The sequence below is a fragment of the Physeter macrocephalus genome, chromosome 8 (assembly GCF_002837175.3).
Source record: "Physeter macrocephalus isolate SW-GA chromosome 8, ASM283717v5, whole genome shotgun sequence".
NCBI lineage: Eukaryota > Metazoa > Chordata > Mammalia > Artiodactyla > Physeteridae > Physeter > Physeter macrocephalus.
The window spans coordinates 46,037,943-46,051,042 of NC_041221.1; the positions used below are offsets into that span (position 1 = coordinate 46,037,943).

The following is a 13,100-nucleotide window of genomic DNA, read 5'->3' on the forward strand; positions in this document are numbered from 1 at the left end:
TCAAGTCATTATGCTGTACACCTTAAACTTATACAGTGCTGTATGTCAATTATATCTCAATAAAACTGCAAAAAAAATACAATTAAAAAAAACCCCAAAGAACAGACTTTAGGAAGGATCCTAGAATGTTCCTAGAGAGGCATCAGTCTTTTTTTTAAGTTAAAGAATGTATAGTGCCTACAGGTAAATGAGGATAGATGAAACTAGAAAAGCAGATAGGCAACAGATGGTGAAAGATCATATATATTATGCTACAGAATTTGCAATATAACCTGAAGGTCATAAGGAAACCCTGAAAGATTTTAATTAAGGAGTGGATACAATCAAATTTGTACTTTAGAAATACCATTAAGGCAAAGTATAAAGAATGGGTTGGAAAGAGCAAGACTGGAAGTTACTACAGTAATTTAAACCACAAACTATAAAGCTATGTTTAAATACAGTGAGGAGGGCAAGAGATGGACTCAAAGGTAAGATCCCTAAAACTGAGAACTAAATCCCTAGACCAATACGACGAAGGGCGTGAGGGAAGGCGGAGAGGGATGGGTCATCACAGCTTCAGCACCCATTATGATTCCATTTATCAAGTACGGGTGGGGGGAAGGAGATAAGTTCATCTGTAGACATGTTACATTTTTAATGCCACCGGATACATGCAAGTGGAGGCCAGTATGGCTAGAATAGCATGAAGAAAGGGAAAATAATAGGACATAAGGACACAGAATAGTCAGGGGCCAGATAATGTAGAGTCTTGAATGTCACAGTGAAGGGGACCAACTGTCCCAGTTTGCCTGAGACTGACAATCTTCCCAGGACATAGGACTTCCGGTGCTAAACTGAGAAAGTCCCAAGCAAACCAGGATGAGGATGAGTTGGTCACCCCAGTCATAGTAAAAATCAGATTTTATTCTGAGTTAGATGGGGAACCACAGTAAGACTTTGAGCAGAGGTCACAGAATATATCAAACTTTTATAAAACAATCACTGTGGCTGCAGTGGGGAGAAGACACTATAAGGTAAGAGTAGAAGCAAGATCAGTGTTGGATATACAGATTCTGGAGTCACCAGCATCTAAGTTAAAACGACAGATGTTAATCAGTTATTCTGAAGACAGTACAGAGAGGAATAGAAAAGACTCATCCATGATTGAGCAGAAAGATAATGGTACAAAATATTTAAGAAATTTGTCAGGAAAGTGAATGAAGTAAGGGAGAATTAAGAAAAAAAAAATAGAGGGGATCAACACACTGAAAGTCAAAGGGCAGATTTACTAGAATTGAGGAAGGAGGACTGCTATTAAGGTAGGTGGCTATGGTCAGAGTGATTTGAGAGGTGGGGAAATTCTAGGTGATGACAAAGTCCAAGTATGATCATGGCTGTGGGTGGCTGGAACAGAATGAGGATAAACGTCAGTGAAGCTAAGGAAAGGGAAAAAAAGTGATAATAGGGTTTGGTCTATTTATTAAGTCAATGAAGTCACCCAGGAAATGAGTGGAGGCATATTCAGGAATGTAGATGAGAGCCAGAAAGAAGGGTAGAAGATGGAACATCATTAACTCATCCATCTCCAGCAACACCAAAGTCACCAGTACTCACCTGGGTCAAGGGCTCAAGTCTATTCTCCCACAGATATTACTCCCAAACTATCCGGGAAGTCAAATGTGAGAACCTGTCCATCCCATACCATAATTTTCTACCACCAATGCCAGCTAAATGCATATATATTTCTCATACCTAAGCTCAAAAAGAGAGCTGTGTCCTTGAAAATAACGACAAAGAAGATAAATCTACTAAAGGTAGAGGTCAATTCTACATGCCTAAATTTCATCACTAAAATGATTTTGGAACATGGTTCTAACATTCACGATAGCCAGGAACGGTGATGTTTCCACTTACACAGCATGCACCATAGTAAACACCCTGTACCACTAGGATAAGGAGCTTCCAAATTTAAGATTTATCATAAACAGGTACTATGCAAAGCAAAGCACAAAAAAGTTTTTCCTTACCGTTCTGGGTCAGTGTTTACTCCAATAACTGGTTTAAGTCTGTCCAAGACTTTACTTGCTGCCAAAAGCATTGTGCCATCACCTAAAGGACATAAGACATAACCAGACTTGTTATAAAACTAGTTTTTAACATTTTGAACACTAGTTCTTTTAATAATCCTACCTGCACCCCATCCTGTTTTCTGCCACAGTCTACTCCTTTCTACCCACTATCCCTCTGTATTATCTCTCCCACTCTAATCCAGAATTTCTCAACAGTGGCAAGATGGACACTTCACGCCAGATAATTCTTTGTTGTGAGGGCTGTCCTGAACTTTGTAGGGTGGTGAGCAGTATCCCTGGCCACCCACTGGATGCCAGCAGTAGTCTCCAGCTGGGAACCGCTACTCTAACCCTAACACTTCTATTAACCAATCCTCTTTCCCTCTCGCATAACATCAGTCCCAATTCATAAATTATTTTGATGAGAATACACCCAACAAAAGTGTCCAGCTTTGGATTTTTCTCTCCAAAAAAATGTAAAGGTTTATAGAGAACAGTCACTAACATAATAATAAAGCTCAGGAAAAAACAAGTGTAAGTGGAAGTATATTGGGGCCAAAGAGGGATGGAATTTATCTAATCTCATTAAACTCTTAAACTCAACTTTTTTCTAAAGACTGGCATAACTACACCAAAAGAGTTATAAATAATCCTTTGAATCATACTTAAAGTTAAATACACACTTTAAATATACACACAGAAATACAGGCACAGAACCTCACAGTAACATCGTTCACTAGAAAAGTAAAATGTTGTATAAAGCACGTCTTTTAAAACCTGATGCTAAAAATCCAAAAATTCGTCTTATGATAGGACTCTGAAAGCTTCATCACAGCTATACCACAGGGTATTTGGCAACATGATTATTAAAGAGCATTTCCATATTCCAGCACCTTTACCTCTGCAAAACTATTACCTCCTGCAGCTATGACAGCATCTGCCCATCGAACAGTTTCTTCATCATATTCTCTCCTCTTTACCAGACGAACCTCAATCCCCTCGTTCCTAAGATAAAAAAAGTAAAGCATGTATAAAATTTCCACTAACATAAAGGGGTATGTTTTTTGAGAGGCAGATTATTACAATAGAGATTTAAAATACATAAACAAGTTTGTTTTATAAACAAATTTATGTTTAGCTTTGTAAGGTCAGCTTCATTTTCACTTAACCACAACAACCAATTAACTAGTAACTATAGGAAGCATATGAAAAAACTGACTATCCCAAATCGCCATGTGCTTTAAAAACATCTCTTAAAGCCCTTGACGAATAGCAATATTGATTAATCAGAATTGCATTTCCTTTTCTCTACTCTTTCTGATGCTAAAATTCATTAATTCAAAACGGCCCAGAAGACTAACACCTAGAGAGACAATTTTTTACATTATAAAAGTGAATAGCTGTTATTTTACATTCAACAAATATTGAGTGCCAGACACTGAAAGTGACTAAAATACTTCCTAATTTGCATGTTCTCACACTGATTCTCTTGCATACACAGAAACTTATCTGCTGACTCATTTAGGCCCTAATTAACTGAAGTTTCTGTACTTATAATCTTTAGACATTCAAAGACTATTATAATGAACATCTACATAATTCACTATTCTGTTTAAGAAATAAAACACTGCACTACAGTTGAAGCCTGCTGTGTACAAAATTAACTCTTTGTAGAAAAGGCACTTCTTGGGAAGACCAAATAATAACTGAAAATCTGTGAAATTTTCAGAGTACAATAAAAATTTCCTTAAAAACACTATAATATCAGGTCCATTAGCCATGATATAATTTTCTTAAAATGATTCTATACTGGTCATCTTTACTAAAAATCTAAGTATTAGCTGCTAGTAAAAATAAAAATTGAAAGTCCCACTCAAGACCTGATCCCACAGACTTACCGTAAACTATCAAGAATGTGCTCTACATTTTTGGTGTGAATATGATGTCGTTCAAGCAGTCCACTGTAGCTAGAGCCTTTCAATGCAAGCTATATCAAAATAAAATAAGTTTTGCCTTATTACATAATATATATTTCATATTATATTTCTTTAAAAAGCCCTATATAAAACAGAATGGGTTTTTTTTTGTTTTGAAGATACATGTTAATGACTATACGTGAAACCTACAAGTATTAACTTAATTAGAAAGTCTGGTTCCAGAAAATCATAACTTGGTTTTAATACCAAATACAGCAGTAAGTTTCCTGAATCATGTGGTTAACGGGATCTCAAAAGTCTCATGTTTTACAGCTTGAGTGCTTTTTTTTTCCTAAATGGATTTTTAACATACTGCATGTGGCTACTGAAGACCAAAGACAAACTAATATTTTAGGAGGCAGTTAGACGACCTTTGTTCTACTTGGATTTTCAGCTCTCTTGTATTCAGATTAATGAACTCTATTTGGAATTTACACAATCCAAACAAAGGGCTTGTTAGCTGCTTGAGAATGGATAACTTTTAGATATACAGACATATAGCCCTCAAGGATTATTTTTCCTAGTCATTTAGAATAGTTTATAATGTCACTATCTTATCATTAATATTCTTTTAAAGTATATTCTTCTAAATAATCCATAAAGTAAAATGTTGAGAGAGAAGTTTAGAAACATCCATTTAATCATCAAGTAGGAAATATGTCCACTAAGTAAATGCTAGAATTAAAAAGCATGTTATTTTCGGCATACAACAAAATTACAACTACTTACAGAGAAACTATTCAAGAAAAAAACCAGAAGACTAGCAGAAAAGATCATCTACAACTGAAGATATAAAAGAGAACCACAACGAGACAGGTAAGAGGTTCAGAGATGCAGTATAGTCAATACCCATACTCCTGGGTGGGCAACCCACAAACAGGGGGGAAATAATTTACAATTGCAGAGGTTCCTCCCAAGGATCAAGGGGTCGGAGCCCCACACTGGCTCCCCAGCCCAGTGGCTCTGCATTGGGAAGAGAGTCCCCAGAACATTTGGCTTTGAAGGCCAGCGGGGCTTACTTTCAGGAGAGCTGGGGCTTTGGGTAATAGAGACTCCACTCCTAAAGGGCACACACGAAATCTCACACGCTCCAGGACCCAGGGCAGAAGAAGTAATTTGAAAAAGCCTGGGTCAGACCCATCTGCTGATCCTGGAGAGGCTCCTGAAGAGACAAGAGGCAACTAGAGCTCACCCTGGGGACACAGACACTGGTGACAGTCATTTTGGGAAGCTCGTTCTACCACGAGGATGCTGGCGACGGCAAGCACCATTTTGGAATCCTCCTAGCTTTTTACTGCCAGGATGTGAACCCACAGGTCTGCTGCCTTAAGACCCCGAGGCCACAGATACCCCAGGACCCAGCCCTGTCCACCAGAGGGCCCAACCCAGCCCACACACCAGTACGCGCACACTAGCCCTGGGACCCCCGGGGCCCTGCAATCAGAGACCCCAGGACCTGGCTCTTCCCACCAGTGGGCCTGCAACAGTCTGGGGGGCCAGCCTCACCCACCAGTGGGTAGGCACCAGCCCCAGGACCCCCTGGGCCCTGGCCCTGGCCACCTGTGGGCTGAAATACCGACTCCAAGACCTCCAGGGCCCTGCAGCCAGAGACTCCAGGACCACCTGCATCCACCAGTGTGATGGCACTAACCCCAGGACCTGGCCTCACCCACCAGTGGGAAGGCACCAGCCTGGAGAGCCTCTTGAACACAGCCCCACCCACCAGTGGGCCAACACCAGCTCTGGGGTACCTTGGGCCTCTCAACCAACTGCCCCAGGATCCGGCCCCTCCCACCAGCTTTGAGACACCCCCGACCCCACAGCCAGTCATGTCGAGAACCAGCCCTACCCATCGGCAGGCCAAGACTAGACCCGGGGCCCTTGGCCCCGCAACCACCTACTCCAGAACCCAGCTCTGCCCACCAACGCAAGGAGCCCCAGGGCCCCACAGCCAGCAGCCTCGTGACCCAGCCCCACCCAATAGCAGCTGGCAGCCACTACGCAAGGCAAGGCCTGACAACCAACCAGACCTGGGGCCAGCCATGCCTTCCAGACCACCCACAGTAGTCAGCCCATCACAGGAGGGCCCATGCAGCCCACACAGGGGGCACCCCTAGAGCACACAGGTCTAGAGACCAGAGCAGAGTGTGCTGTTGGCATGCAAAGGACATCTCCTACAAAAGGCTGCTTCTCCCAGGTTGGAAAAACATAACCAACCTACCAAATACATAGAAATAAAAACAGCAAATTAGGAACAACGAAGCAACAGAGGAATATGTACCGAATAAATGAACAAGATAAAACCCCAGAAGAACTAAGTGAAGTGGAGATGGGCAATCTAAACCTGATAAAGAGATCAAGGTTATGATCATAAAGTTGTTCAAAGAACTCTGGAGAAGATGAAGTGAAAAGGGTGAGAAGTTAGAAGTTTTTAACGAAGAGTTAGAAAATATAAAGATGAACCGAACAGAGAAGAACAAAATAACTGAAATGAAAAATACACTAGAAGGAATCAACAGTATATTAGATGACATAAAGGAATGGATCAGAAAGATGAAAGATATAGTAGTGGAAATCACTGAAGCTGAACAGAAAAAGGGGAAAAAAAATAAAAAGAAATGAGGATAGTTTAAGAGAACTCTGGGACAACATCAAGCATACTAACATTCACATTATAGGGGTCCCAGAAGGAAAAGAGAGAGAAAGGTGCAGAGAACGTATTTGTAGACATAACAGCTGAAGACTTCCCTAACATGGGAAAGGATAGACATCCAGGTCCAGGAAGCACAGAGAGTCCCAAACAGGATTAACCCAAAGAGTACCACACCAAGACACACAGTAATTAAAATGGCAAAACTTAAAGATAAAGATAGAATGTTAAAAGCAGCAGAGGAAAAACAACAAGTTATGAACAAGAGAACTCCCATAAGGCTATCAGCTGACTTTTCAGCAGATACTCTGTGGGCCAGAAAGGAGTGGCATGATATATTTAAAGTTAAGAAAGGGAAAACCCACAACCAAAAATACTCTTCACAGGAGGGCTTTCATTCAGATTTGATGGAGAGATCAAAAGTTTTATAGACAAGCAAAAGCTAGAAGAATCCAGCACCTCTAAGACAGTTTTACAACAAATGTTAAAGGGACTTCTCAAAGCAGAGGGGGAAAAAAAGGCCACAACTAGAAATATGAAAATTACAAAAGGAAAAAGCTCATTGATAAAAGCAAATATACAGTAAAAGTAGTAAATCAACCACGTACAAAGCTAGTAAAAAGGTTAAAAGACAAAAACAGTAAAATCATCTATATCCACAATAAGTAGGTTAAGAGATATGCAAAAAGATGTAAAACATGATGCCCAACAGTAAACATGAGAGGAAGGAGCAAAAATGAGTTTGAACTTAAGAGATCAGGAACTTAAAACAGTTACATGTATATATAGATTGCAAGATATAAACCTCACAGTAAACACAAACCAAAAATCAACAATAGATTCACATGAACAAAAAAGAAAGGAATCCAAAGATAATACTAAAGATAGTCATCAAATCACAAAGGAAAAGAATAAAAATGAACTACAAAACAACCCCCCAAAATTAACAAAATGGCAGTAAGTACACACCTATCCATAATTATTTTAAATGTAAATGGACTAAATGCTCCAATCAAAAGACACAGAGGGGCTGAATGGATACAAAAACAAGACCCATATCTATGCTGCCTATATATACACAATGGAATACTACCCAGCCTTGAAAAAAAAAGAATGAAATCTTGCCATTTGCGACAGCATGGATGAACCTAGAGGGTATTATTATGCTAAGCCAATTAAGTCAGACAGAGAAAGACAAATACTATATGATTTTACTTATATGTGGTATCAAAAAAAAAAAAAACAAAGAACAAACATAACAAAACAGAAACAGTTATAGATACAGAGAACAAACAGGTGATTGCCAGAGGGGAGAGGGGTGGGGGAAGGAAAGAATAGGTGAGGGAGATTAAAAGGTACAAACTTACAACTGCAAAATAAATGGGTCACAGGTATGAAATGATCATGTGGTGACCATTTTGAAATGTACAGAAATACCAATCACTATGTTCTGTAACAGAAACTAACATAGCGTTGTAGATCAATTATACTTCAAAAACAAACTCTCTCATAGAAAAAGAGGTAAGATTTGTGGTTACTAGAAGCAGGGGATGGAGGGACGTGGACTTGGATGAAGGCAGTCAAAAGGTACAAAGTTTTAAGATAAATAAGTATTAGAGATGTAATGGACAACATGGTAATTATAATTAGCACTGCTCTATGTTATATATGAAAGTTAAGAGAGCAAATCCTAAGAGGTCTCATCACAAGAAAAAAAAAATTTTCTATTTCCTTAATTTTACGTCTATATGAGATAACAGATGTTCACTAAACTTATTGTGATAATCATTTCATGATGTATGTATGTCAAATCATTATGCTGTACACCTTAAACTTATTCAGTGCTGTGTATTAATTACATCTCAATAAAACTGGAAGGAAAAAAAAAGCATGTTATTTTCTTTCCTTTTCCAAATTCCCTTACGCCTTGCCTCTTTATGATACAAAATCTGTTTTTCAAGTACCTGTCCAAAATACAATCTTAAATATATTCTTTTATTTTAAATCATTACTTACTGAATTATAAAGTAAAACCAATTTTTAGACAGTATTTTTAATAATATGTATTTTTCTTTTTAAAAAGGTTATAAAAACAACACAACATGGAAGATACATTCATGAAAAATTAAAACTACATATAATCTTATTACCTGGGGATAATTAGTGTAATATTTTGACACCTACCTTCCCAATCTTGTTTATGAATAATGGGTTAAGACTTTTAAAACAGTGTTGTCCTTACTCTATAATCTACAGGGAAACATATGCTTTTCAGAAGAGGAGCTGAGGACATATTTGGCTATTTGAAAATTAGTCCATCTACAAATAATAAATGCTGGAGAGGGTGTGGAGAAAAGGGAATCCTCCTACACTGTTGGTGGGAACATAAATTGGTGCAGCCACTATAGAGAACGGTATGGAGGTTCCTTAAAAAACTAAAAATAGAGCTATCATATGAACCAGCGATTCCACTCCTGGACATATATCCAGAGAAAACTATAATTTGAAAAGATAAATGCACTCCAATGTTCATAGCAGCACTATCTACAGTAGCCAAGACATGGAAGCAACCTAAGTGTCCATCAACAGATGAATAGATAAGGAAGATGTGGTATATATACACAGTGGAAGATTACTCAGCCATAAAAAAGAATGAAATAATGCCATTTGCAGCAACATGGATGGACCTAGAGATTATCACACTAAGTGAACTAAGTCAGACAGAGGAAGACATCACTTATATGTGGAATCTAAAATAACAATGATACAAGTGAACTTATTTATGAAATAGAAATAACTCTCAGACATAGAAGACAAACTTATAGTTACCAAAGGGGAAAGGGGTGGGGAGGGATAAATTAGGAGGTTGGAATTAAAATATACACAATACTATATCTAAAATAGATAACCAACAAGGACTTACTGTACAGCACAGGGAACTATACTCAAAATATCTTGTAATAACCTATAATGGAAAAGAATCTAAAAATGTTTTATATATATGTATATAAATATATGTGTGTGTGTGTATATATATATATATATATATATATATAACTGAATCACTTAGCTGTACACCTGAAATTAACACAACATTGTAAATCAACTATACGTCAATAAAAATTAAAAAAAAAATAAACTGAATTCCACACATAGAAAAAAAAAATTAATCCATAGATGTTAACTCGCATATACTAAATGAGACAGCCTGTACAACAGTTTAATGCCTAGATATAAACCTCATTATATTTAGACAGAGCAAACCAATGTTAAGAATATTTTCTCTAAAGGAAAGCCGCAAGCAAGGTAATAATTAGATAATCGTTCATTTACTTTGATCAACAAATCAATGTAAATCAGGGTTGAAGAACTATTCTAAGAGTATCATTTCTAAATATGGATGAACATAGCATTAATATTCAGATTATTACTTCCATTACCCAACCACAGATTAACTAAAACTGCACTAACCACCTTCCAGTAAATACGGATCACAGTGATTTTCTCCTCTGCCCTCTCCCTGGGGATCTCTAGTTGCAAGGCTTTAAGAGACCTTGTATGCCGATGCTGATGACTCCTAATTGCAATCTCTAATCCTGGCCTATCTTTAGGGTTCCAGGTGAAGGTACCCAACTGCGTCTCTGACATCTTTCTCTGGATATCTAACAGGCATCTCAAACTAACCTGCTCAATATCAAGCCCCTGATTTTCTAGCAGATTAGTTACCAGGCTATATTATTTTTTTACAATAATTACCTCTCATGAGCCATTTCAAGAGTAAACACTGAATAGCTAGAAATTAAGCTCTAAAAAATTGAATTTATTCATTCAGATATGTGAGTGCCTACTACTGTTTTCAGTTAAACATTAGCTGAGCTCAATCAAATGCATTAAATGCAGCACTGAAAACTCAGACAGTGAGAACTTATTCAAAGGTAGAAAAGTCTATTAAAATGTTTTCATCAAATTTACTGCTTCTAACCTGCTATAAATAAAACTTAAGGGTAACTGGCCTTCAGAGTTCAATTCACTGTCCAGATTTTTATCTTATGTTCCCATTTTTGGCTTGCACAATATAGAACATGTACCCAGGAATAAAGGACATAAATCCTACATATCGGTACTATTACTTCTAATCTGGTGGTTCAGTTGCTTTGGTGCTTACTTCCTGGCTCTCAGAAAACTCAAGAAAATTAAGATTACTCAGCAGCTGAGTTTTATGAAACTTCAATTTGACATGGTGAAGGAGGTCTGAATTTGCAGGGGAAAAATTATAGAGAACTAATAGAAAACTAAGTTTTCCACGATTTTAATATGTTTTGCTAGCAACACTGAAGTTTCATATCTAAAGACAAAGTTCATTTAGCATTAGAATACTTAATATTGGAGCAGAAATGTCACTTCATAAGTTCTTATTCCCACTCACATTTCTTCTTGTGAACTAATTCTTTAACAACTCATGCTCGATACATTTATTTAGAGAATACAAGTTCTTTAATTATTTTCATAAACAATCTAGCTGGTTGGGCTAGTAAGCTGCACTAACATGTACTGGCTAACTAGGCAGCTAAGAGATAAGGCATTTTTTAAAATCACTAATAAAAAGCATCAATTAGAAAGTCTTAAATCACTATTCAACTGGCTCATATTTTTTAAAAAGTTTTTTTTTTAATACTCAAAGGCTAGTAAGAATTTCTAGCTACCCCCTCAGAAAATAACAACACTTCAAAGATTTAAAAACATACTTCAATCAGACAAAAACAAGAACACGTGAATTCTCTGTAAAATGTCTTACAATTAAGAGATTAGAGAAATTACTGAAATTTAGAATACATTTTCAATTCTGCAATGCTACACCTTAGGTATCAGTAACAAAGTTCTTAATATTTTCTTCCTTTTTTTCCCCCAAAGCTTGTTAGTTCCTATCGGCATTAAAAAAATAATAATAAAAAACAACTTTTTTTTATGATTATTCAGAAGGATACTTGGAAAAAGCAGTGTGAATCTAAAAGCTCTACAGGCAGACACACTCAGTATTAGCAATAGAATCTTCTTATAAAATCTCCAAAGGCCAACATCACTTCTTCCCATGCAGCTCAGAGGTTAAAACACAACACAGCATGAAAGGAAAAAAAAGAGGGTTCTGAAGGGACAGAAATTCACCACACCTTAAGGTCAGAGGTGATAGGCTATTTTCTAAACGGCCCAAACACTTTTTTTAAAGTATCACAGACATTTTTACTTGACCAAAACTGAATCTATTACAAATACAAATTTTTTAAACTTGTTTTACTAGTCAGCTGAGCGTTACTATTTTGTACTCCAGTAAGGGAAGGAAATATGTCTTTTTAAATTTAACACATAAATTTAACACACTGTCTCACCAACCTGTGAGACAATGACAGTTTGGTATGTAAACTCAACTAGGCATAATTTAAGCACTCTTAGAAGAATTCACTTAACTAAATGGTACACCAAGCACCATTCAAAATTGCCTTAAAAGGATTAGTGGTACCTGATTGACAGTTAAGTAAACTACTTACCTAGTATGATCAGGCCAGGTGCAGGGAACCCTAAATATTTCTTCAGCTATATTTGGTATTTATCTTGGATCATTTCTATTTCATTTATTCTTTACCTCAGACTCTCACCTTTACTTTCCCCATTGTTTTATTCCTACTTCTGCATTCCCCTTAATTCTGTTTACCTACTCCCTTATATGTTGGGATTGCTCAAGTTACCTTCCTTGGCATTCTTATCCATTCTCACTTCATTTTCGTTATCTCCCCACTCTAGGGACTTGATCTACCAAGTATACACCAGTACCTATGAAATTAAACTGTTAGGGCAAGCTTGTTTCTTGAGCTACAGGTTTAAATTTTCAAATGCCTACTTTTATATTCACCCACAGGTAGATCAAGTACCGCTCCCCAAAACCATCTAAATCTGATTATATATTCCCCTTTCTAATTTGCTTTTCTGAATCCCATATAACAGTTAATAATACTTCCATTTACCTAGTTAACAAAGTAAACCCCAGGTGTCACCTTAATTCTCGCTTCACACTCAATCTCCATAGCCAGCCAATGGTGAAGTCCAATAATTATACTTGTAAACTGTTTCTCCAATCTGTCCTTTACATTCATGCTGCCACTGCTTGAGTTCTGGGCAACATCAACTCTTATCTGGTCTCATGCAACAGCTTGCCTCTGGAATTTCTAAATTAGTTTCTTCCTTAAAGAGTATTTCCTATTCCCCTCGTCATCTAACCACTCCCACCAGAAGCCTGCTTTCATACTAGTCCCAGAATGGTGACGTCTCAGAAAACTGACCCATCCCTCCACTACTGTGGGGAAGAGAGTAGGGCTGAGCAAGGGTTGTGTTCTGCTGCTAAAAGACTGAAAACCACTAGGACATAAAACC

At 37.5% G+C, this 13,100-nt stretch overlaps 1 protein-coding gene across 2 annotated transcripts in view; it reads right to left on the reverse strand.

Annotated features, from left to right (window-relative positions):
* NADK2 (NAD kinase 2, mitochondrial) overlaps positions 1–13,100 on the reverse strand; it is a 46,383-nt gene that overhangs the window by 26,891 nt on the left and 6,392 nt on the right. For both annotated transcript variants that reach the window (XM_024124079.3, XM_007111459.4), the window contains exons 2-4: positions 3,950–4,038; positions 2,968–3,056; positions 2,010–2,091 (exon numbers count right to left, since the gene is read on the reverse strand). In XM_024124079.3, coding sequence (XP_023979847.1) covers positions 2,010–2,091; positions 2,968–3,056; positions 3,950–4,038 — 260 coding nt within the window. The remainder of the gene's footprint in view (positions 1–2,009; positions 2,092–2,967; positions 3,057–3,949; positions 4,039–13,100) is intronic.